The sequence below is a fragment of the Saccopteryx leptura genome, chromosome X (assembly GCF_036850995.1).
Source record: "Saccopteryx leptura isolate mSacLep1 chromosome X, mSacLep1_pri_phased_curated, whole genome shotgun sequence".
NCBI classification, from domain to species: Eukaryota; Metazoa; Chordata; class Mammalia; order Chiroptera; family Emballonuridae; genus Saccopteryx; species Saccopteryx leptura.
Window position 1 is genome coordinate 33,334,150 of NC_089516.1, and position 26,080 is coordinate 33,360,229.

Below are 26,080 nucleotides of genomic sequence, written 5' to 3' on the forward strand. Positions count from 1 at the left end.
GATGCGTGAAAACTAATTTCACAGCTTTTAAATTAGGATATAAAAGTTTCATACAATTAGTTGTTGTGTGTGGATATGGTTTGAATTTATATTACACGCTACTGGATTACATCCAATAGCATTTACCTGACCCGAGCAGGTAGGTACTCTGTAAACAAAACATAAAGTTACAACATCGCCAAGTGCCTTCACCAGATTCACTCCCCTAAACCAACCAACCACACAGTTCCGACCACACTCTAAATGGTTTCGGCCTCCGTCATCGGAGCTTTGTATGAAATTAAATGAAAGTGTTGCGCTCCCTTTCCTCATTTTTTTCCTTAAAAAAGAAAAGAAACAAATGTTCCAAGTAAAAACAAACATATCCCAAAACATGTGTGCATTGAAAAGTAAAGAAACATTATAACAACTTCATAAAAACTGACTTAAAAGTTTAAAAAGAAAAAAAAGCATGTTTCTAAGTCCTTCCGACTGGAGTCATTTCTCTTATATAAAGAAGAAATATTTTCATATGTAATAGTGTCCTTTCTTTACAGAAATAGCCGTATTATGACACATATGCACAAGGATTAACACTATAACACACTGTACACGGCAGGCCCGGCGAGCTCACCAGTAGTCATCTGAGATCACGTCACTGGGGTGCAGCCACTCCATGGTCGAGCCCAGGAGAGTCTGAATCTCGCTAGTGAACTCAACCAGATCCAACAGCTCCTTGCTTTCTGAGTTAAAGGCTTCCAGGTCTTTGGAGCAAGAGAACAAGAGACTTGCTGAAACTTGCCGGTAAAACTCTGCCTCTGCAATGGTGACAATTTCCACATTTGGGAAATTGCAGCGGAATATACGGGAGGACATTTTTAATTTCTTAAGCACGTCCGAAAGCAACAGCCAGTTTCGAGGCCTACAAGACAAAGGACAGTGGTTCGAGTTTCTGGCAAAATTAAAAGTGCTTTCAAGTATTAAATGCCATCCCCGTGATCTCCGTCCCTAGCCGGAACAAGGGCCACTTCCTGCTGCTTTGACATCACTTCCCCCCACCATTTCCCACTCTACCTAGGAGAGAGGATCTACTTCTAGTGGTGCTAACTCTGGACTCCTCCTGATTTATGACGAGACCACCTAGGGAGGACCACCCGACTCAGCTGGAGCACATCACAGGCTGCGGTGCCGATGGAAACCGACAGGCAAGGACTTGCTCACTCAGCTCTGGCCACAACTCAGGTCACCACTCTCCAAGTGACTGCCCTGCTACAGTCACAAACGCCTCTTTGATTTTTCCTCTCCTCCACCCCTCACCAATAGAGCATTATAAACAGAACGCTGGCAGGTTCTTCTCTCCTTTCCCACACCTCCACCCCCGGCCCTCGCCGCCGCTTTTGAGAAGGTGCACGACATAAACCCTTGCCACACTTGAAGATGTCTATTACTAATAAAATGTCACTGTGATGACACATGTTTGTTGCCTCAGAGCCCGCAGAGGATGTTCTTACTCATTAGGCAGCATGCTCAACACACAGCAGAACGGTCTCCTGACATGTACACCCCAAGGCCTTGGTCACAGGGCACAGTGGCCCGACCACGGAAGTCAAACTGGATCTAACCTAATCTGATGACACACAAGGTCCCAGGTGCCACATCATGCTTCTTCTAACGAAATATGAGATGGGGGTCTATCATCAGTCTAGTCCAGTGGCCCTCAGAAGTGCCTTGGAAGGAAGGCTCCTATGGTGGCCTGTTGGGAAGCGCTTGAGGACCCCTCGTAAAGAGTTTAATGACCGAAGGATCCAAGTTGTGTATAATTCCAGTCGCTGACTTCAATGTCCTTTGAGCTCTGGGGGTGTATTCTGAGGAGGGCAGTTACCCCATGCTGTGCTCCCGCTACTTTTCTGGAAAAGACCCGCACTTTCTGAGGCTCACGGACACTTAGGAGCTCACTCACCCACCCATCCTCATGGTTTCAACGGTCTAATTCCCGCCACCCCGAGAGCAGCTGAGCTGGTTCTCAACCACGATAGCCATGCTCACCCCTGAGCGACGGACACTTGGATGTTGTAACATGGTAGGAGGGGGCTTTCTGAAAACTCAAATTCAAACACATCACTGTAGGCCTCATCGTCGTCGTTCTGGTCCTCTGGCCCCGGGGGGTTTGCTAAAACATCATATCCGCTTTCATCATCTGGATCTAATGGAGGGCAAACAAGAAAGAGGACTGGAATCAGTCACAGCAAGACTTCAGCTGTTGTTCAAAAAAGGACCCTTTAAAGATTCTTTGCCAACCGAGACCTGCTTACAGCACCCACCACCCCTCACCCACAGCACAGAGAAATGTTCTGTAACTCATTCACTTCCCACCGGACTAAAAAGAACAACGCTGCTCACCACACACAGAGCTGCCATAAAACTCCCAAAAGCTGTTGGAGTCCTCGTCACTGCGACCCTGAAGGTCTTTTAAATAGTCTGGAGAGAGAAAACAAGATAAAACCTCCTGGTGAGGATCGAAGGCTGGCCGAGGTGGGGGCATCTCACTGCCCATTGACCCCATGGCACGCCCTCTGCGCCCTTTCCAACACGGTTCTCCGCCGTTTCTGACCAAAACCCACGCGCCTGCTCTCCTGCCCTCCAGACGGATGGGCCACCCTGGCCCTAACCGTCCCCTCCTCTACCAAAACAAAAGCTAGACTGTTTGAGTAAGACCACTTCTTGAGTTTTGTCATACCTGTTAAGAACTTTTCCATAAGTTCGCTGTGTGTCATTTTCATAATGGTTCTACCTGAGTACGTAGCCAAAGTAGGGTCAGCACCATAGGAGAGGAGCAAGCGGACAATTTCCAAGTGATCGTTCTCGACAGCATCGTGGAGAGGCCTAGGAGAGATGCGTGGAAGGATGCAAAACTCACGCACACAATGCTTGCCTTTAACAATAGGCAACATTAGGCGTGTGTGTCAAGAATCCTAGGAGCAATATTTACTGAGGAAGACTGTAATGTCACTGCCATTCCAGATAGGGAAACTGAGGCAGCAACTGGCCCAAGGTCAAGCAACATCTCTTTACTATTTCAGGCCTGATTCTCAAATGCAAGTCAATCTTAATACAGGGTCTAGGGAGGACCACAAGCCAAAATGAGAACATTTTCAATGAACTTTAGTTAAGATAACCTATAGGAGGAAAAAACCCTACCATCATGAAGGTTAATACGCAAGCAATTGATAGCCACCTTAAAAAAAAAAAGTCTACTCTGTTTTTAAAAGAAACCAGGTGCAAAGTGGAGACTTCCTTCCAGAAAGCTGGACCCCAGAAGCCTAGAGATTAATAATCAACCTTTTAGCCCAGAACCAGTGTCACGAAGGGGAGTTCGTTCTCAAGAGCCTCCTGCCAGTGTCCACGGGGGCCCGAAACACTGCCTCCAGGCCCGTCCTTGAGGGAACGCTAGTTGGAAACCTCAAAACACCAAATACATTTCACTTCTGTTGATGTTAGAACTGTCAGAGAAGGCCTGGTGCCCCGCCTCCTGGTAGTACCCCATGCACACAACCAGGAAGATGTGCGGGCTGACTCAGACCCAGCCTGACCCATGAACCAAGGTCAAGGGCAGGGTGTGGGGACAGGGCAGATCTTAAAGCAAGCCAGTGGCAGCTGGCCCTGTTCGGATTCCTGGGACTGTCAGCGCCAGTGTAAATACTATGGAATAATAGATGTTGATGAAGAGTCCAGGGTCTTAAAAGCAACACCTCCAATTAGACAGGCTCGACATTTTCACGGACTTCTGTCCATAGGAACATTGCAAACTTTTAAAGTTCTATCTAAATTTACCAGAAAGAGCTGGTTGATTGCATTCTAGAGGACCAGGACCAGGCTGACAGTAAGAGCCGCAACTGACCTGGTTCCATCCTGGGCACTGCAGTTGACATCAGCACCATATTCAAGAAGGTGTCGCACAATGTTTAGCCAGCCCCTAGCACAAGCTTCATGCAGGGCACAGTATCCGGCGTTGTCTCGATGGTTCACATCACAAATCTTATTCTCCAGGCAGTACAAAACCACCTCCTGTGGGGAGGGAAGGGGGCATGCCATCAGACCACCACGCAATGAACCTTGTACGGGTAACCTCTTCACAGCTTGCAGTGCCTGCTTTCAAAGGCACACATCTTCGGGTGCAAAAGCCAACGACAGCACAGGCAGGTGGTAGATGCCTTGGCGATGGAGACAGTGTCATCTGGGCTCTGCAGACTGGCGGCTATACGCACAACCTGGCTCTGCTGCCCCAGCAGCCTGGCCCTGGGCAAATTACCCTTGAACTCTCCAGGTGTCCATTTCTTCCTCTGTGAGGCACGAGAGTAACAGGTGGCCGAGAGGACGCAATCAGATAGCTAAGAAAGCCCTCAGGCCAGGACTCGGAACGGCCAGTACAGCGGTGTCCGGCTTCTACTATCTTAGATGACACATTGACAAGTACAGAGCATTCTCAAGGAACAGAGCGGTGGCGCAAACGCTCCTGTTCGCATGGTAAGTAGAGCAGAAGAGAGGCTCTCGCTATGCATCACATACATCAAGAAAAGACACAGAATGCTTCAAACAACCCGCCCCTCGCTCCTCTGCCTCACCCTCACCCCACTTTCGTATTTTCATATTTACTTAAGTTGACAGGGATCTGATATACACCTTTCAAGAACTAAATAAAATAAGTCCGCCCTTGCCCTTTCTTAGGTGTTCTATGTCAATAGTTTGCATTAGAATCACTGTATTATTTTTACTCCTTTAGTGTATTAGAACATTAATATGAACTGCTCCTAGTAAGCAGAATACTAATTTATTCAATGTTTGATTGCCTCGATTAAGAAAGTTTTCAAACACACAGAACAGCATTTGCCACCAGAAAGCACGTTTTCCTCTTTTCCTACAAGCTATGCCCGGCAGAGCTGCCGGTTTGGAGAGTTGGGGGAGGCAAACCCTGCAGATGGCCCAACACATGCTCCGCTTGGTCAGGGGGAGCTGGATGAGTCACGCAGGCCTCTCTGTGACAACTCTTATATACCCTTTTGAGGACCCATCACTTGGGAGCTAACTAGAATGTTCCATATGTGAACGTAATGTTGCATGCTGGTCAACCCGGCCATCGGTGCCCAATTCCTTCAGGTCACTGTGGCAGCTCCCTTCCTAACCTGCCAGAAAGCCCACAATCCTCTGGGCTCCCGGCCACCTGCCCCAAACCCTGGTATCCAGGATACCGCATGAAGCTGCTGCTCTTTTAGCAGGCCCTCACTAGCCAGACTTAAGTGGACGGCTGTAAGTTAATGAGTTGTGTGCCCTGGCCAGGGAGAGGCCCCATCACGTGGCTCTGGGATCAGGTCTGAGCGCCACCGACTGCGGGTCCCCAGCGGCCTGTCTGGTGTCCTGTCAACCCAGGGTTTATTTGCTCTGACAATTATGGCTTTCACCTGGAAACCTTCATCGTTACTAAGACTGATCTGAGGGTACCTAGAAATGAAAGAAAGAAAGAGCTGATGGCTAGGCCCACTCTTCCTGGAGGATGGCAACAGAAACCCAGTCAGGTCGGCCATTTTGCCAAGGGCTGTCCTGACTCAGCCATGTTCTCGCGCTATTATAGAGCCCTTCTCATTTCCCCATCCGAGTTGGGTCTTCTGTCGTTCCACAGCAACCTATGTATGAGGTATCATCAGGAAAGGAAGGGGGTCCTGTTCTCATCCCACATTTGGAGAAACTGAGGCCCAGAGAAGTTCAACCCCCAGTACTTAAGCATAGAACTTCGGTTTTTTTGGTACCTGGGCAGCTAGAAAGATTCAAAAGACCCCAGAAGAATCAAAGCTAGAGGGATGCAATCCAGCTGGGACAAGGACCCCACAAGCCTTGCTAGGGTCAGGTGGGTGAACTGCCTTCCCCTGCCGGGAGGCTGATGGCTTCTGAATGGATGGCAACCACTGTCACCAACAGCTGGAGAGAATGGCTAAAAGGCCAGCCAGGTCTGTCTTCCCACTGCCTTTCTTGGTGTAGTTTCTACCCTAGAAATGGCACTGCTTGAAGGGCAGCCCACCCGTTTCCAAACAAAATCACACTGTTTTTGTTGGACAGTTCTCTGTTAAGCAGCTATAAGTCGAATGCCATTAACCACAAAATGTAACCAGGAAGGCCATAAACCCAACATTGTTAATTAATTAAATGCCTCATTAACTTTTTTAAAAACATGATTTATTCAATTCATAGAAAATTTAACCATCACCACTAAACGCACAAGCATGTGGTCGCACAGTGGCCTTTTAGCCTAAGAAACAGAAGCCTTTTTACTCGAAGGAAAGGTTTGAGTGTCTCTGGCCATACAAGCCATCAATTTAACACAGGCAGTGTTTCTGAACCTCGGGAACCAGATTAACATGACAGAAAAGCTCAGACAGCCTTTTTACTACACGTGGTATCTTTAAGCAGAAAATAACAATGAGAAAGACTAACTTCAGGAAAGACCTCCCAGACCTGGGCGATGAAACTACACCTTTACCCTTTTACCGGGTTAAGCAAATTGCCCTTCAACTTTAAAAGGTTTAAATTGCCACATCTCCCACCCGGCCATCATCCTGTGTAAATTGTGCCTACAAAAATCCTAGAAAGTTTGAGTTCAAAGTTGAAATCTCTCATCCAGTAGTTAAATGTTCAACATCAATACTGGTGACCTGTGCAACATACACACTGCAATTTACATTCGAAAGGGTGGGGGAAGCAGCTGTCCTGGTCGTAAACATTCCCAAGGCTTCAGGTGCGATCAAAGGCCGAGGAGCCTAAAAGTATGGATCAAGTGCTCCTTGGTCCAAGCTTCAGACCTACCAGCTCTACAGAAACCAAACCGGAAACATCCTGAGGAGGGCCAACAAGGGCCTCTTAAGGTCTCTGGCCCCAAAGGGAGACCAGTGGGAAGGCTGCTAAAATCAAAGGCAAGGCCGGGAACCCTGAAACCCGCGCAGGTGGACCAGGCTGCCCGCTCGCTCCCCTCATCTCTGCTGTGTGCTGGAAACACAAGTCTGTTTTCTCAACCACGACTAGTGAAGAGTGCACACTTGGCACCAGAGGTCTAGCTCGGTGCCACATGCAGCATCATGAGAAAGCGACTGGCTGCCACTTGGACTTCATGAGTTACCTACCAAATCTTTCCAGGAAGTTCTCTCCAGGTAATCCGGAGAGCTCTAGAACACACACGCTGATAAGGAAAGCACATACAACCGACAACCCAAAATATCCCCCCAAACTAAAGAAAATGCTAGTGCTTCCAACCTCCTAACCACAGTCACACCTCTCAGGAGCTGGGATCGGAGTCAGGGCAGTGAGACCCGGAGTCAAGGCAGTGAGGCCGGGAAGGGCTCACTGCGCGCTGGGCAGCGGCAGGGTGCGAGCTGGGTTATAGGAGCCCGAGCTCCAGACCAAGCCGAGGCGCCCTCAGCTGAGCCCAGCCAGCATGGGGCCTGCGGCCCGCCACCCCATCCGCCACCAGCACTTAGCCACTCCTCCACTCTCAGCCTGCTGAGCTGCATTTTATTTTCACCATTCAACTCCCAGAGGGCTGATGCCAGCATAAAAAAATGCCTTTGCCCTGTGGGCTATTACATCACAATTTCAAATGACAAGCATGGTGGGGGAGCCGCACAGGGCAGAGGGAGTAATCTATCTCAGAGGTTTGGAACTGTACAAAGGGCAATTCCAGTCTGGGAGAGGAGTGGGGCGGGGGAGGGGCGGGGAGGTGCGTGGACTGGGCTCGGGAGCCAGACTGCTGGGACACTACCTGGACAAGTTGTCATTTAACCCCTCTGGGGCTGTTTCCTCATCTGAAAGCGGGATAATACTAGTGATTACCACACAAAGATGTGGAAAGGGTGAAATGAGTTACATTGGATCATATGGGCTTAGAAAGATATATCTTTCTATCTCTATTGCTGTAGCAATATAGGCTATGCCAGGTGGGGATATGCAGCAAGGACAGGGAGTTTGGGGCAAAGCCTAGTCCCTCCTCATCCTCAGCCCTCGGGCTCTCGTTCCCTCTCAGAAAGCAGGCTCAGGTCTCCCCCCTCTCCTACCGGCACAGACATTTCCTGCCCGCAACCCAAAATAGAGCTAACAACTTCTCTCCCCCTTGCTAATCAGAATCCAAAAGGGCTCATTAAAATTCCCCCAGTCGCCAAGCCCTGGGTTATGTCAGATTTTATATCAGAGATAAGTGAGCGAGATGGGAGGATGCCAAGCAGCCCTACCTGCCTGAACATGAACTGAACATCACAGAAGCCTTTCTTTTCATACCGTGATTGAACAGGCCACCAAAGAGACGGTGGTGGAGCGGCGCTAACACAAACATCCTGTGGGACAGCAGCCCAGTCCCCTGATGCAGAGGGGCTGAGCTCTAAGTCCCGACCTTTCTCCCCCCCCCCCCACGAGATCGCCTCCCCCTCCCAACAACTTCAAGGCACTACAGCCTGTCATTTCTGAATCCAGGGCATCCCCAAGGACACTCACCTCATAGCCAAGCCGGGCGGCACGCTGCAGGAGGGTCTCGCCTGCGTTCTTATTGACAATAAGTCTCCGTGCCTCTGGGGGCATCGGGCGCGACTGGGTGGTCTCCTGAGGGGAGCTCGAGCGTGGCAGCTGGGAGGACTGAGAAGCTGGTAACAGTTGTTGCAAACGCTCAAAGGGCTTCTGGTCCTGCTTAGCTGGTGACAGATCATAGTCGGAACTGGGCTCAGGCCGCTTTCGGAATCTCCGGACAGTGACCTATCACAAAACCAGGCAGCGCATTTGTTTAAGGTAGGCTTCCACAGCTGCCTCTTCCCCGAGTTACAAACCCAAGTGGAGGCAGGCACTTTTTTCCTCTTTTGTTTAGGGGAAGGGGGTTGGGGGCAGGGGTTTCATTCTTACTAGTTTGAAACTTCACTACCACCCACGAGACATGCCCCCTATGATAGGGGAGCGCCATTTGGGAAAGGAGTCCAGGAAAAGGAAAGCTTTGTCTGTAGAAACACAGCAGCTAGCGGGCGGGACGTGCTCACCCAGGCCCAGGGGAGAGCGGGGGGCCGGAGGTACCTTGCCATCGGCATTCTCCACATAGTAGTCCCCAGTCAGCGGCAAGCCCCGCCTGGGCTCCTGGGGGATCAAATGCTTGGTTTTGCACAGTCTCTTCCCGGATGGCTTCTCGCTGTTGTCGGTGTATTTCTGCAGCAGGGAGGCAGCCTGGCAATCCTCTTCTTCGTCTGTGCACAGCACATCTGTCTTCTGGCTTTCTTTAATTTTCTGATGTTTGGCAGGCGGCCTCGAGGCTGGCGTGCAGCTTGGCTGAGTCTGCTTTTTGCCGCTTGCATTGGTGGATGAAAGGCTCTTCATGGGCGGAGAGCCCGAGAACACAGGCAAACCTAAATCCGGAGGGGGTGGCAGGAGGGAGGGAGGGAAGGAGAAAGGGAGAGAGGGAGGGAGGGAGGGAGGGGGAGAAGAAGCAGGCGTTACATAGTTGTAGCCAGTGTGGAGAGAAAAGCCCATTGTTAACACTGATCACTGGAGCGGCTTCAGTTTTTAAAGATACACCAATTATGTTTTCAAAGCATTAATATTTTAATTATCCCACATTCAAACGGCAAATAGGCTAACCCACAAAACACCAAGTGGCAAGTTTCTTCAAAGGCCCGGGACAGGAGGGCAGAAGCCAGCCGTTGGTGCTCGCTCGCTCCCACCGCACTGGTCTGGGAACTTAGGGTCTTCCCAAGGATGGCCAGTCTGGGTCTCAGAACCTGGCGAACAGCGCAGCCTGAGGCCGAGGGGATGCACTGGCTAGCCCTGGGGTCACCCAGACTCCCCTTCCTACCCCTCACCCCCGGGCTGCGGTGAGGAGCAGCCCAGAAAGCCCAGCTGCCTCCTCTCAGCTGTGCTCCCCACTGTACATTCCAGAAGGAAGTATGGCTGCTGGACGGACATCATGAAAGGACTCCCCACCTGCCAGCACTTCATCAGTCAACTTCTATGGCACTCAGGTCCCCTCTCTCAAGGGCCCTTTCGCACAGAGGGAGGGTGGCCCACCCTCCAGGCGTGGGGCAGGCAGTTCCTCGGCAGCCTCTGCCTCTGCGTACCTTGTTCATTGTCACTGGACTTGAGGGCCTCTTCTGACCAGCTTCTGTTGCCTTTGGCCTCTGCCCTTTTCCTGCCGGGTTTCTCTTCGGAGATGTTATTGCCCTGGGCAGTGGCCTCAGGCTGAATGGCCTGGGTCACTTCCTTCCTGCCCTGCCGGCCAGGTTTGCTCTCTGCTGCTGACACCTGCTGCTCCCACCGTTCTCTAAGGTGCAGCAAGTGGCGTTGTTTTTTAGGATGGAGCCCTGTTAATTCAATGCACACCTTCAGGTTGGTCAGCTCATTATAATGTGGGTCTTCTAAGTGGTTAGAGGAATTGTTTGTCATTTCCCTCTCAGGCCAGTCATCTAATGAAAAAATAACTACAAATTAATCAAAAAGCCCCCTGGGAGGGGGGAACAAACTATCTTATGCATTACTAATGGGGGAGGGGGAGGGGAAGGGTGTGGTCACTGTCTCTGCTGGAGCTTCTCACCAAGTCTTGGGAGGGGGCCTAAGTTGTCTTTCTCCATCTTTGGGCCAAAAGATCTTTCCTGCCTCTGGCTTAGGGGGAGGGAGGTATGAGGGGGTTCCCAAAGGTTCTAGGTTAGGAATGGAAATATCCACTGCACCACCCTGTGACTTCCCCGGGGCACCCTGTGGCAAGGGTGGGCACACACCTATCCACCTTTGGCCACTAAGTAGGCAGCCGAAGCTGACCGAACTCACCTTTGGAGACCCGTCTCCGCTTGGCTTTCAGCATAGGGTCCTCTGGCAGCTCTTCTACAGCGGTCTCAGTGTGGGTACTATCACCTGAGACTTTACGTTTTCTGTCCAGCTGGAGGGCGGGGCTGCTTGGCATATCCACAGCTGCCTGCTCGGTGGGTGGCTCACTTACGGGCTGCCTGTCCGCAAAGTACTTCTCCATAGGCAGGTCTTTGTCCTCAGAGGGCTCGAAGGGGTCATGTTTGTTTCCAGCACTACATTCACCTGGGGGTGGGGGACAGTACACAGAAATGAAGGCCCACGAGAAGACAGGATTTGGGGAGCAAGGGCCAGGCCCTCCACGCCCAAGGTAATCTGCAGACCTCTCTGTGGAGACTGGGGGCCTCACACACTGGAAGCATAAACCTGTCAGAAAGAATGTCCCACAGGAAGGGCAGCTGGACACAATCAGCAAGTAAAAGCAGAAAGCGAGGCGTGTCACTCGCAACTTTCTCTTTCTACCTTTTTTAGAGTGGGAGCACAAGAGACTCGAGGCGATGAGGCATTGACACTCTTTTTTATAAAGCACATGATCAAAGAACTTCCCCGTTGGTCACCTTCCATGATGCTCAGGTCCCCTCCAGGGCCCTTTCCCACAGAGGACGGGTGACTCCAAAGCAAGATCCAACCAAGCCAGGCCTGACCCTCTCTAACAACGCGGGCTGAAATCATTATTTTGAAATAAAAGGAAGGCTGGTGTAATAAAAGAGACCAAATAGCCCACAAATGTCATCTACAGAAGGGGGTGACACCAATGTTCGCTTGGGCAACAGGGGAGATAATGAAGTTAGAGGGACAGGACTGTTGGGAGGCAGTGGCAATGTCAAAGAACTCAACCTGATCACGTCCCCCGGTCCTATCACACCCATGGGAGGAGAAGCGTTATCACTGCCACCAAGGAGCCGCTCCCATTTCCTGTGCAGACAGAACTCCCTTGAGGCCCGCCCGGCACCTCAGTGACACCACGCACACCCACAAGGACGTAGTCACCCCTCCTGGCAGGCACTCGTTCATGCCTTCCTTCACATGCAAGAATCTAAGGACATCATCAACACAAAACACCATCCCTTAACCATCAAGTGTCTTTTCCACGCTGGGCCAGCGCGTGCTAAACGGCTCACTCCAACACGGCCTGTGCCACGTCAGCTTTCTGCTCAATGTGGCATTAATGTGGGGCCTTTCCTAAAATCATCTCAACCCAACATCTCTCCTTACTGTTGTTCTCACTTAGAAAACAGCTCATCGACTGCTTGGCTGCTTGCCATTTTTCTAATACACAAATAATTCCCAAAACCATCATGGTGATTTTCAGTTGTTCCCCCGCCAACATCGCCAGGCAAAGAAGTTAAGCACTTTGGTAACACTGAGCTAAGCCACCTATGTCCATTTCCAGGTGAGGTCAACACGCTTCCCATATGCTGATCCTCTTCCTCAGTCCATTCAAGTATCACCTCCATTCGGACCAGGCCTGCCGGTTCCCCGGTCAGCCTTCTCCCGGGGGCATTCCCCGGGTTGAGTGGTAGTCAGATGTGGGGACAACTATCACTGTGGCTTTGGCTAGCCTGTGCTCTTAATGGTGGAAGAAGTCTATTCAACTCCTCTCCAAAAGCACCCTAGGTGGGACAGAAGAGGCCGCGTCTATCCTTGCCAAGGATTGGTGGAGCTGCCCCGACCACGCGGGTCTTCCGTCATGGCAGCGTCCCAACACGAAGCTGGCGGCTGCCAGAGGAAACCCACGGCTCGCTCTACTCCCCGGCCTGTGCAGAGTGTCTGCCACTCTCGCTCTGGCTGCTCTGTGACCCTCTTAACCGCTCTGGCAGTAACGGCACCACTTTACAACTCGGCCCCCTTCAGCTGTAAAGTGGGAATATTACTGCAAGCCGCCTCCTGGGGTGGGCTTCATAAACAGACCCATTCGGCAAAGGGAAATTCAGGAGAAATAGCTTTAACAAAAGGACACCAAGACTCTCAAACCAGCTGGAAGTGTAGCCCTCATATGTATGAAATTTAAGGATATGACCTCTCCTAGTTACACCATTTGACTTCTCCGGTTCATTCAGCCATACCCGAAAGCCCCACGGGAGGGACCGGGTAATCAGTGTCAAACTGTTAAGGGTTATCTTAAAAACCACCATGTGCAATTTTAAAATTAATTTTTAAAGTGTACGCAACCTCCCCCCGTTGAGGTAGGAAAGATGGTTCAATCCAGGTGGTTTGAAAGCAGACATGACTGATTAATTACATGCCTTCCGGGGTCAGAGTCAGGCGGCGGCTTGGGCCGCGTGGGGCCGGTCCAGAACCGGGCTGCTCTGCCCGGACACCTCTGCTCACACCTGAGACGGTCCCTCATTTACTTCCACATTTTACGTCTCAGCTCCAGGTCCCCTAGTTACCTGACTGACTAACGAGGCATCTTTCTGAGGGCGCCGGTTTTCCCCTTAAGTTTTCACCCTCATGGCAAGCTTCCCTCCTAACGGTGAAATTAGTTTGTATCTCTTCCACCTGACCTTTTGCCACAGGGCCAGCTCTGCCCACCATAGAAAACCACCTAGAAAACCCGTGATGACTTATTTCACAGGTGTTGGTAGGCAGTGACAAGGGGCTTTGTCTCCCTGCTCCTCACTGGACAAGAGCCCCCCTACAAGATGAGCCCTCCCGGTCTTTCCCAGGCTTCCCACGTGGTCAAGCGGCCTGAGTGCAGAGGGTGCCCTCTCACCTTCTAGCCGGGAAGCTAGCCACACATGCCTGTCATTCCCGTTCCGCCGAGGATGGCACTTCCAGGCAGGGGCCCTGCACTGTGATGTCTGCGTTACCAGGGACCCGCCATTACTAAAGCCGGGCTCACTGAAAGCACCCACCCAGTTTAGTTGCTTTCTTCCCCATTTTGTATGAGTATCTTTTCCCAAACTGGGTGCATTCATCCTTCCCCAACTCCTGAGCCTCTCAAGGCACAGATCTCAATTTTCCTCAGTGACTCGAAGACCTTCCCCAGGCCTGTAACGATCCTGCAGAACACCCACCTCAACCGCCCAAGGTACACATGGCCACCAGCTATGGCGCAGAGACTGCAGGCCACATTCCTGCGCACCCGACTTGGAGCTCTTCCATGAGCATATCCAACCACAACCCACAGGATTACCCTTGAGGGCAAAGGAGATGGAGAGGTAGATACAAAGGGCTCTAACCCACACGCTCCTTGCCCCTCCACTGTTGCTACTTCTGGCCCTTCTAAAAATGGGAAGCCATGTGCCCTTGGTCATCTGATGTAAGCAGATGTGACTGTGGCCATGTTGTTTGTGGTTTAACACTTGATCCTTGCAGCCAGCCCGGTCATATGACTCAGCACATACATCCCAAAATTTATCACTGTTATGCCATAGCATTACTTCACAAAAGCATCACCATGGCAACATTTACGAGTCACCGTGGCAACAAAGCACCCTCCGCACTGGTGAGCCATGCCCAGTGAGCCCTAAGGTGGGAGGGGGGTTACCCATGATGGACAGTCCCCATCTGCAGAGGTACCTGTAGCACCTCCTGCAAAGGCTAACCTGTAAAAACCTACACCCTCCACAGAAGAGAGGTGGGCACTCTCTGTTCCGGACTCCAAGGATTATACGTAGTTTACAAAACACGACGTAGGTCCTCAGCCAGAAGAGAAGCTTCCCGAGCTAGGAAGTTCTGTGAAGCCCTTGGACTTGGGCTTCCCTCAGTTCCTGCCCAGGCATTGCCACTGAGCAGGTCCTGGGACCGCATTGCCACTGAGCAGGCCCTGGGACCGCATTGCCACTGAGCGGGTCCTGGGACCGCATTGCCAATGAGCGGGTCCTGGGACCGCATTGCCACTGAGCGGGTCCTGGGACCGCATTGCCACTGAGTGGGTCCTGGGACCGCATTGCCACTGAGCAGGTCCTGGGACCGCGCCAGCCAAGGGAGATGGTCACTCCGCGCTCAAGAAGAAATGGATCCATGCCTTCCGTTCCTCCCAACCCTCGAAATGTCACGGATGGCTCCTATGACTAAACTTCCACATCAGAGAAGGCTCCTGACTCATTTGTTGAACTTCTAAAATAAAAATTTCACACAGCCACCCCTACTATTGGAAAGAGTAAAGTGAAAACCCTGGCCATTGTGTTCAAGTTAATTCACCTTTCTTAAGCGAGCCCCTCCCGACAAGATGTACACAGCATCTTGGGAGTTCCCGGGGCGTCCCGGAGGAAAGGGCGGCCTCAGAAGGGGCAAGGCATCGAGAAGGCGTCCTCTGCCCTCTTTGTGATCCCTGCCTGACCCAGCTCCCACGTGCCCAGAGCTCTTGGCCACACTCACCCTCACGAAAAAAGAACTTGAGAAGGGAACCAATGTGGAACAGGGTCCGAACCCATGTGGGCTCAAGACCCAAGGGCCAAAAAGATACCAAGGCCCACTAATTTGCAACTGAATGAATTCAGCCCCTACTGTCCCCTAGATGACAGGTGGTAGCAAGGACACAGGCTCCTCCTCAGATTATTCATTCCTGTTAACCAACCACAAACTACAAGTGTCCAGAAAACCGGGCATGCTACCTCACCTACCCCTTTCATTGCCCCAATCTTTAAAGCCAAGTGAGCCTTTTCACCTTCCCCGGCCCATTCCTGCCCTCAGTGCTATTTATGGCTCGCTGGGCTGTGTCCTGCCGCCCCGGGAACAGAGCAGGTCTGAGCTTGGAGAAGCTTAGGGAAGGCCTTTCTGAATGAATCCTCTAGGGCTTGGGCTCTGCTCCACACTGGCCACACCAAGTTCTCCTTTCTAGGTTCAGCAGAAAAGAGGGGGGAGGACACAACGTTCTCTGGGAGGAAGGCCAGAGTTCGGCAACTGAGGCGTGAAGGGCATGAGCTGCCCTGGGTCTGGCCCTGTTGCTGGAAAACCAGAGAAAGGGCAGGAAGACTTGAGGTTGGCTAACTTCCTGCTCCCTGCCCCCAGCCTCCCTCACAATCCACGCAGAACAAAGAGGGATTCTCCCTCGCAGGCACCTTTCCCTCCTCAGAGAAGCACCTACCCACGAACCGGCCTTGCCAACTTCTACCAGGTCCTCCCAAGAAACTTCCTCAAGAGCCAGCCCTCTAAGGCACCTCAGACGGGAAGGTCTGTGTGCCCGGTGCGGGCATCAGCGAGGCAAGCCTTCTTCACTGCTTCATTCAAAAGCCACTTGGACCCTCCATTTCCCCATCTCAATCCCATGAGGTAAAGGAGTAAGGACACCTCCACTTCAGCAACACCAAGAATCCTTGCCACTCACTAGCAACAGATAGAGTCTCTTCTGGGACAACGTAGAACTAATTGGTCCTGGTGTGGCCTACCCGGAACCCTAGCCACAGGCCGCTGTCTAACCCCAAGGATGAGCTGGGGAGGAGGAAGAGGGGGAGGTTGTGCTCTAGTCAGTGAGAAGCACTCTCCTGGACCACAAATCCCCCCCAATTCCAAACTAAGTGTGGGAATGGCAAACCTATGACATCCGATGGCACAGGGCTGGCAACCTCGCCCATCATCCCGGAGCACCCTGTCTCAGGAGGATTTTGCAGCTGCTCTTTTGATGTTTACCCAAATGCTCTACCTAATTCACCATCACCAATGAGGTTTCTGAGAGCTGGAGTGGGCTTCAGGCGCAAGCATGCACATTTAAAAACTGAGGAGAGTGGTGGTAGCGCAGCGGATAGAGTGTTGACCTAGGACGCTGAGGTCTCAGGTTCAAAACCCTGAGGTGGCGGGCTTGAGCGTGGGATCATTGACACGATCTCCTGGTCACTGGCTTGAGCAAGGGGTCACTGGCTCAGCTGGAGCCCTCCAGTCAAGGCACATATGAGAAGCAATCAATGAACAACTAAAGTGTTGCAACTACAAGTTGATGCTTCTCATTTCTCTCCCTTTCTGTCTCTCGTGCGTGGGGAAAAAAAAAAAAAAAAAAGAGGAGAAAGACCTCTCCCACTTGCTGCCAACAAGTCTCATGATCAAACCGCAAAGTCTACCACAGCAGGGGACCATGGCGGGATTGAAGGGTGACTTGAGGAAAGCACAAACTTTCTTTCCACATTCTGGCTCCAAAACATAATACACCCTTCTCTGGTGGGGAGAACCCTTCCATTTATGCAGTGTCTTCTGATTGTGCTGTTGACTCCCAGCTATTATAAACAAACCCGCCACAGAAAATAGCTACGCCCATCTTCATAATCTTTCATACCAACTTAAACAAAACCTCTGCCTTTGGCCGGAGAACACCTTCCACTCTAGACTAGACTGTCACTGTGGGGGATGGGAGGCACCTCTGGCTGGAAGTGTCATTCCACTTACCAACAGGAAAAAAAACAATCTGTCCCTGCTACAGAATGGAACATAGATATGCCACACTTATCTCCCACTGCCATTCCTCTGCTTTACTGCATTAGACTGTTACTAACTATAAGAACAATGTTTTCCTGGGAAAGGAGATGAGTCCCAGGAAATAACCTTTCACAGGTGCCTCACTCCTGGATGCCGTAATGTTCAAAAGGCCAATCAGCCCTTCCCTCCACGGACAGCAAGAGCGGTGTGTTCCTTCAAGCAGCCACAAACCGGACATCAGGCCGCAGTAAGTGAGTGGCTTCCTCACCTCCCTCAGCTCCCATAATGGTGGCCCCATTTCCACTAACATGGCACCACACACGAGCCTCCTGGGTTTACTTACATCTCTCACTGTCATTCTGGTCGGCAATGGCTTCCTCTAGGGCGACCGACTTTGGCTTTTTGTCCTGATTTCCTTTTAAGCTTTCCCACTCGGCAGAGCTGAATTTGCACACCTCGGAGTCTTTGGTTGTTGGGTGGCCACCTTCTCTCTCTTTCATCTCCAACTCTGAGAAGCGCATCATTGCACGCTAGAAAGAGAACGAAGATGGGAAGAAAAAAAACACAACACCTTACCATAAAAGCTATTTCATTTACCTCACCTTAAAGGAAAGGATTTTCAAAGAAGAGTTTGCCCAAAACCAACCACAATGTGATACAACTGAGATATTTAAAAAATGTAACAGATAAAAATTTAAGAGTATCTACATGTAAATAGTCACACATTCTTTATCCATAAAGCCATATGTATAGATATATATGCGCTGTGTATGTATATCCATACATACACTACTGCATATAGACAGACATTCTCTTTTGAAGGTAAATAAAACAAAACAAAAACACAACGCAAAGGAAACAAAACAAAAACACAACAGAAAAGAAAACAAAGTGCACAATGAATAAAGACGACCATGGCCCACAAACTTCCCTTTGTATATTTGGAAATGAAATTTAACTCAAAAGGTTTATGTAAGATTCTAGTAATAAAAATTTGAAGAACTGACCTCACAGTAAGCAGCGGGTAGACATAAAATACTGTCCTCTTGTAATCCTTCCATCTATGTAATTAAAATGGGCACTCAATGGATCATTTAGATAACTTCATCCATTTTTATAAGCATAAACTAAATTTTTTTTCTTAACATTGCAAAAACAATTTGGCTTTATTTATCTTTTAATTAAAAGTAAAATATCTTAAGGAAATTCCTATACAACATCTATCATTCACTAGCAAGTTAAATACATATTCTATCCCTTTAAGCGAACTTTTTTATTTTTTTTTTGGTGAAAAAAAAATTGCACGAATCCCACAGACATGCGGCTGCTACACACCACCAAATATCATGTAAGGCATTCTAAGCAGCACTTCTAGATATATTTGTTAACGTACAGTAACGGCAGAGAAATTAAAGCAATTGATAGGTAAACGTCATGCAGTCTTTTGATAGCCTTCACGATAATTAAAACTTCCTTTTATCAGCATTTGAGTGGAGTTCTTAAAATCTACAGAATAACTTAAAATAACCAGACACATGAACCTAAGTGCTACCACTCATGTCCCCATACTGGCCACATTTCATACATTTAAATTACCACAAGCTTCATTAAGCAAATCTGCCCGGTGTCCTGCCCTATACCATACTCCCCCAGTCCTCTTTACACATTACAAAAGCTGACAACTGGCCAAATGACTGAGATTCGGGTGTGGGGCTCACCTGCAATGCCCGCTGCTCCCGGCTGAGCTGACTGGAATCTGCGTACAGTTCAGTAGTGACACACTTGAATCTGTCACCCACATAACCAGCGGAGTTGGCGATTCTCTTTGCCAGCTTAGATGGCTTCGGTTTCAGCACTTTGCCATCATTTGAGTCTGCCTCATCAGCTCCATCTTTGGTATAGGTGGGGGTGACATCCACACTGGGTGGGGCACCGCCCACACAAAATGGTTTGGGATCCTCTTGGGTTTTACCAAAAGTTACAGCAGGGCCATCATTCCCTAGTGCTGGCTCCAGGAAGGAGGTGGAGACCGGCATCCCCAGGTTCTCCTTGTTGGTTCCTGCTGGAACGTTCTCCTTGCTTAAGCTGAAGACTGACTGGCCCGGAGCCTGTTTGAAAGTATAAGTTTCATGGAAATCAGTGATACGGCCCAACTCGTCTCTCAAGGTGATGTAGTCACGGTGCGGCTGCAGGGCCTGGTCAGTCAGGGGCTTGCTGGGCTCAGTGGTCTGGCCAACACTCTCGGCCGCAAAGCCGGGTTTGGAAACATTTGTGTCAGTTTTAGCATCTGACTCTTCCCGGAGAAGGTCTACATAGACAAGCTTGTCACTTTTTACAACAGTTTTCCCTTGATTCCAGCTGGGGCTGGGCTTCAGGTTCTTGTCAGTGGGAACGTCTGGATGTAACTTGGTACTGCTAGCTTCCAACATTTCGGAAAAGCGGTTCCGGAGGGTTGGATCCTCATAGCGGGTTCTCTCGTGGGACCGGGACCTCCTCTCGGGCTTCTCCTCCTTTGTGATCTCTAAGGGCGTGTGAGGAATCAGCATGGGATGTACCATGCCCAACCCCAGAGCGTCTTGGTAGGTCACGAACTCTGGCCGGCCAGTGGGCAGCCCGTAGGGCAGTCCAGGCTTGGGGGCCAGGTGCCCAGGAAAGAGACTGCCATTGGGCAGCAAAACTGGGTGAGGGTAGACAGGTCCCTTGCCATGTAGGGAGAGGGGACTTATAGCAATGCCCTCAGGTGCCGGGTAAGGGAGGTAACTTCTGGGGTAGGGAATTGGTGGGGACCTGAACGCCTCATTTGGAGAGAGAAATATTGAGCTTGGCGGGAGGCCATTCTCGCTTGCTTTGAAGCTCGGTTCTGGGTTGCTGGCTTTGGCACCCTTGCTGCTGGTGCCACCGCTATGCTTGGCAGGCGTGGTCGGAGGCTGGCCCACGTGCTGAATGACGGATGGCGTGGTGTCCACGGAGCTCCTACTAGTCTTGCTGCCATCTGCATTGGCATTTGGGGCTGGCGATGCAGAGGCTGGGCGGCCCGCACTGGACACTGCCCCCGACACGTTAGTGACCACGGCATCTGTGCCACCCATGCGAGGACATGAAGAACTCCGCTGTTGTGGTATAGCCCAGTCCAGTGTCTTATTTTTCAGCTGCATGCCCTTGCCATTGTTCTCTTCGTTGGGACTTGGCCCGGGCACCACCCAGGACGAGGGAGCCGTGCTAATGATTTCAGATCTATAGATAGCACAGCCGTTTCCTGGGGGAGATAAGGTTTCTTTTGGAATTTCACTTCCAGAGAGCACTAAGCCACTTCCAGCTCTGCTGTGAACCAGGACTGTGGGAGCCATCTTTTTCATGTGCTCAGCTTTAGAAGCATCTACATCCACCACTTTAGAAGACAAGTCTAGTGGCTTATCGGTGACGTCTTTGGTAATTGTCTGCTTCTCCAAGAGAGGAGGTGAGCCGCTGTCTTTCCTGTCTTGACTGGCTGTTTTCCGAGTGTGCCCAGAAACTGGCTGGGCACTTTCGGCCCCTTCCGGAGCCTTCGGATACTTGCTGTTGGAGAGCCTGGCCACGGGGAACTCGCTGCTGACTGTCATGTATGGCTTGGACAGGGTGACAGAGGGCGAGGTGGAGATCCGGGCATAATGCTTGTGGAATTCAGAGTAGGTGTCCGCGGTGGGCTGGGAGGGAAGGTGGACACGGGGTGAAGGCCGAGGAGAGGGCGGCAACAGGAGAGCTGTGTCCCCTGGCAGGCCACTGGTGACTGGCTTGGCAGAGGGCACCCTAGGTTGTTTACTGTTCTGGATGTGGGGATAGGCATGGGAATCGACAGGGTTCCCAGGATTGACTCCCATCTTCCAGGGCAGGCTTTTGTCTGCACAGTGGACTAGAGGTGGGATGGCTGGGGAGGCTGAGGGTGTCGAGAGCCTCATGGGTGAAGCCAGGGACGATGGGATGTGGGGACTGACGTAGTGAGGTGGCGGTAGGTAGAGAAAGCGCTCCCCATTGGTGCAGACCGGAGAATACAGCGGCTGGGCCAGGCTGTAGGACTGCTGAGGTAGCAAGGCCTTGTACATGTTCAGAGAATACTTATTTGGCGAGTCAAGGAAAGGGTAGATAGCTGGCGTGGCACCCTCCATGTAAGGATTGACCCAGGGCAGCCGCAGGTAACTAGCACCATTGATGTTGAGAGGACTCTGTTTGTCACTGGCAGGCCTGTCCAAGCCCAGTGTTTCTGCTGTGGGCACAGCACTTTTTTGTATTCCAGGTGGTGTTTTGTATATAGCACTGAAGCCATTTGGGGGTTTTCCAGAGACAGCGGAGGCCTCCACTGTCTCGGGTGTATTCGGTTTGAATTGCACCTCTGGGTTTCTTTCAGAAGAAAACCCAAGACCACCTAGAGTGCTTGTGGCAGCCTCCCGACCTTTCTCTGAGCCCAGTCCACACAAGCTAGAATACACGATGTTGCCTGGGACGCGCAGCCCTTCCCGAATCAGGCCACTGCGGTCCATGCTCAGCGCTGTCAGGCCATCGATCCGATGGGCCGTGGTCGCGTCCACCTTTGCAAAAGAACACGGGTGTTAGGACACTCCTTCAAAGCAGCGCTGCCCGTCCCAGAGAGAAACTGCAAGCTAGTTCAATAATGATGTCAGCCTCAACATCTCAGCAGAAAGGGTTAAGAAGAAAAGGGCTCACAGGGTCTCTGTCCCCCCCCCCAAACTCAATCCAAAACCCTTTGCTGCCAGTTCACTAGTATCCAGAAAGCCAAGAAAACAGTGAGATCCCTTTAGACTTGAGGGCCATCCATTAACTCAGTCATCTATTAACTTTGGGAAAATTCGCCTTCTCAGCAAAAAAAAACAATCCAAAAAAACAAAAAACTTTGCCACAACTGAGACAAACCAACTCCCCTCCTCTCAGTACCATCCTCACAGGGTCCAGGACTCACACTGACCCTTCTCTGGGCATGTTGGGTTGGGGGCAGGGTGGTGTTTACTGGGTTTTTCCTGGATGTTATTTAACATAACAAGAAACAATCTTCAGTGGGATAGGAGGAACAGAAGACTTTAGCTGTCTCATTTCTAAATCAATAAAGAGGCCATGGGTCAAACTGTGGTTGCATCTTTTGACTTCCTCTCCCTGGTGTCTGAAGAAGGTTCTGCGTTTCATATTTTACTGGAAAAGAAAACCCTGAGGATCTACTTGGCGGCTGAAAATTTATCCAACTGGGAGCATTGAAGTGGCATGTAGCTTAGCAAAAAAAAAAAAAAAGGCAGCACATATCCCACCAGTCACTAGGGGATGTGAACAGAAGTGGCAAGCGTGTCAAAAGGAGTGGCCACGGACCTGAGGTGGGAAGAGCTTAGGCGAGCGAGGGCCCTGTCCTGTGGCAGACAGAGGCTTTCTGCTCAGCCCTGCCCTGAAACACCCCACTCCACCCCCTCCAAAAGCCCTTTAATAGCATGCAAATTAATGCACTATTGATTATAGATCACTGAGATTCAGATAGCACATCAACAGAAGCCATTAATCTCTTACCACGTTGTGGTTCAAGGGATTTTCTTCCCTTAGTTCCAGTCTGGCTTTTGAAGCGTCACCATCATTTACAGGAATTTTCCTATTTAAAAGGACACACCAACTTCATGAAAGCATTCCTCACTTAATCCATCTTTCACAGATCACCCCAAGACCATTTCTAAGAACTTCATTTTTTCAATTGCCCTTTAAAAGAAAAAAACAAAAATTTCCTCCTCGATGGCCTGTATTGAAAGTTGTCCCCAAATGGTGATTTAACTGGACTGGGAAAAACAAAGGAAGGACAACAGGGACGTGAGAACAGAAATATGACCCCAAGGTAGGTAAGCCAGAAATTAAGCACAACCATTCCTTTAGCGCCATCTTTTCTTGAGAGATGCCAAAGTAAGCCAACCTGGGCTCTGCTGTCTAGAAGACCCTTATGAGCTGTACCTGAGGACAGACATTAAGTAATACAATGGCCAAAGACTAAAGCAGGGGACAAAGGGTTTGAGCGCACTGGCTGGCCACTCAGCCGCTTCTGTGTTACCCACAAGGGCAGGCTTTCAAAACTTTTCCCCAAACTTAGGCACCAGGTCCTCTGAAACTGGTTTCCATGGTGATAACGAAGCCGTATTTGACTGCCTTTATCAAAATGATGAGGGACACACACTAATATCATACAAATGTCAGCTGCTCCAGGCTCCAGAGGAAGCTGCACATCTGTGCCAGGCTGCTGCGGCTGCCCTGGGACTTGTTATCAGAGAGCATCGATAAAGAAAGTGCCTGGTGCCAACTTCCAAATCCCCAGGATAAAATCGCTGTCAGGCAGCACAGGAAAGTTTCATCATTACCCCGAAAACCAGCTTCAATCATCTACTGCTTAGATGCCTCTATCCCACACCCCAAAATTACTGATTAGGGAGCCTAACAGAGCTGTTAGGTGACTGAAACCAGGAGCCAATGGCCTCACAGAATGAATGGCAGAGGACGCCTAGAAACCCTGGGCTTAAATGAAGTAAAGGGTGGCTATCTCCTCAGTTATTACTGAGCAAACTATTTGTTTTAAAAGCACATCGAATGCTGATCCACCTGGGCCCGCACTCCTGACATTTAGAGTTAAAGCGGCATATAGACTGGGATTAATTCTCCTTCATAAATATGAAATAATAAATTAAGGACGAAAGTGCACTGAAAGGCCGCTTTAGGGGCTAATCTTTTAAAGGGCGGCAATGCTTCGCTGAGCTGGGTTGCCTGTTAAAACTGTAAATCAAGGGCTGCCAGTGAGGCAGGTCTTTCTCCCCCACCCCTGTCTGGCCCACTGTGGCTGTGAGAAAGCGAGGGGGGCCTCAGCTGTGCTCAGGGGCAGTGGGGAAGAGAGACCAGCGCACCCCCGCCCCCGGGCCTAAGCCAGACAGGCACTCACCTGTCTTCGTTGATCCCACACATGCGGACCCTTTCGCTGTTCATCCAGCTGTGAACGTTCCCATACAGGGGGGTTGCTGAAAGCATGTCGTCTTCTTGGATGGCAGCTTTTCTTCAAGCGTCTAGTCTGTTTAAAACAAAACAAAACAAAACAAAACAAAATCCCAGGAGGTTGAATAAAGAAGAACCAAACAGGAAACGAGAGAAGCCCTCTTTCTAGGCAATCCCTACAGAACGCAGTTTCTAGGCAATTTGTACAGAATGCAGATTTGGGAAGGCAGATTGTGCTCCGCGTTCTACAGATGGCCAGGAGTGTTAAGTACACACACGACCCAAAAGTCCTGGAAGGGGAGATGGCTAAACTGCTACCCTCACACCATCCAAGATATAGCGCTGACCCCTAACACTCCCCACACCTCCCCTGCTTCACTCCCTGGCCAGCCTTCTTGTCCCTTTCCCAGCCTTTGGAGAACACTTTGGGAAGGAACAGTGCTGGACGCTAGGGAGCTGTGCACTTATTCTTCTTGGGGGTCGAAAGGATCAGGGCAGGTGGGAGGCACAATGGTCAGGTGTGACCCACACCCCCATGAGTTTCCAAGACTGTGATGTGTGTAACTTATAGCTCGAGGGTTAAAAAGAGCCTGTGGGCTGGTGATCCACTCCACCCCAACCCTAGATTAGATTAAGCACCAAACCCGGGTGGTATAGTCTGAGAGCTGCAGAGGGAGGTGGCTGAGTAATTCAATGACGCCTGCTCGCTGGGGACAAGAAATCATTAGTGAGCGCAGAAGTCTTAGCAGCCCAGCCTGCTGGGCTGCAAACCACTGGCACACTGAGAACAGCCAAAAGCCACCCATTTTCCACCTATCAGGAGGGAGAGGGAGGCTGTCAGACAGAAGAGCGGAGAGCACCTCTCCCCACCCCCACACCCTTACCTCCTCTGCTCACCCCCCCCCACCCAAGTCACATTCTAGTTTGCTGCATGAGTGAGAAGGGTCAGGACAAGCTGCATTTTATTAACAGGATTATCACGGCGCGTGATTTATCCTCGTGCAGGATTTTAATTGCTCTTTGGAGGTTGAGCCGTTTCTTTTGACTGCGCTTCAGCCCATATCCTGCTGTTAAATGCTGGGTTAATAAGTAGGGGAGCCTTTAATGCTTGGGACCGATGGCCCTGGGCAATTCCCTGATCACAATCGCATCGCCAGCTCCCTTGTCCGGACTGGCCACAGCATCTTTACAGGCGACCCAAACCCGAACGCAGAATCACTGGCGTGCAGATTTACCAGGGGAACTTTGCTTTCTCCCCCTCCCTCACACACACACCCACACAGTTTCCGAAAGCCCAAATGTTCCCTAAGTCGACACATTTCCTTTGTTAGCAGGAAAAAATATGCAAATGATCGTTTTTTTTACACTTTAGCACACGGAGCCTGCCTGGTCCTGGTCGCAGGGGTTGGAGGCACCAGGTCCGGATCTTTCTCTGTGAGTAGCAGAGGGTGGGGATGGGGGAGCACCTGGGAGACCCGAATCCAAAAGCCAGGCTGTCCTTGGGCATTTCTTTGTCCGACTAGATCTTTTGTCCACCAGCATCCCCCATCAGCCCCTGGTCCTAGAACACCGTCTGTTAATCAAGAGCCACGGGCACAGACACACTGCACACAGTCAGAGCTCAACAATGAAGCCAGAGAAGGAAAGAGGAGGCAGACATCTGCAGTGTGGCAGGCCTGGTGGGATTCTGAAGAAGCCGTTTCTTTAGGAAACATCTTTCTTCAGACAGACAGGGGTGTTTCCGATGCGTGAGCCACAATACTCAACCAAAAGACGGACTCAGGTGCTGAGGAAGGTTCTGTGGAGGCTCATGGGATTTTGGTCCATCTTCCAAATATACAAATCAAGTTGGGCAGGGGAAGGCTACCACTTGTGCTGGGCCGACCAC

General features: G+C 50.7%; 1 protein-coding gene across 12 annotated transcripts in view; it reads right to left on the bottom strand.

Moving 5' to 3' along the window:
* Nucleotides 1–327: 327 nt before the first annotated feature.
* Nucleotides 328–26,080, bottom strand: part of BCOR (BCL6 corepressor) — a 115,892-nt gene continuing 90,139 nt past the window's right edge. For 7 of the 12 annotated variants that reach the window (XM_066356024.1, XM_066356023.1, XM_066356021.1 and 4 more), the window contains exons 2-15: nt 24,143–24,268; nt 22,741–22,819; nt 18,918–21,761; nt 18,207–18,260; nt 17,543–17,729; nt 10,810–11,070; nt 10,104–10,448; nt 9,070–9,395; nt 8,506–8,760; nt 3,878–4,044; nt 2,717–2,862; nt 2,380–2,457; nt 2,026–2,182; nt 328–901 (exon numbers count right to left, since the gene is read on the bottom strand). In XM_066356024.1, the coding sequence (XP_066212121.1) occupies nt 610–901; nt 2,026–2,182; nt 2,380–2,457; nt 2,717–2,862; nt 3,878–4,044; nt 8,506–8,760; nt 9,070–9,395; nt 10,104–10,448; nt 10,810–11,070; nt 17,543–17,729; nt 18,207–18,260; nt 18,918–21,761; nt 22,741–22,819; nt 24,143–24,228 (5,277 nt within the window). In that variant the 5' untranslated portion in view covers nt 24,229–24,268 and the 3' untranslated portion in view covers nt 328–609. Of the gene's footprint in view, nt 902–2,025; nt 2,183–2,379; nt 2,458–2,716; nt 2,863–3,877; nt 4,045–8,505; nt 8,761–9,069; nt 9,396–10,103; nt 10,449–10,809; nt 11,071–17,542; nt 17,730–18,206; nt 18,261–18,917; nt 21,762–22,740; nt 22,924–24,142; nt 24,272–26,080 lie in introns of those variants that run through there. The other 5 variants (XM_066356030.1, XM_066356033.1, XM_066356032.1 and 2 more) reach the window with 5 other exon arrangements.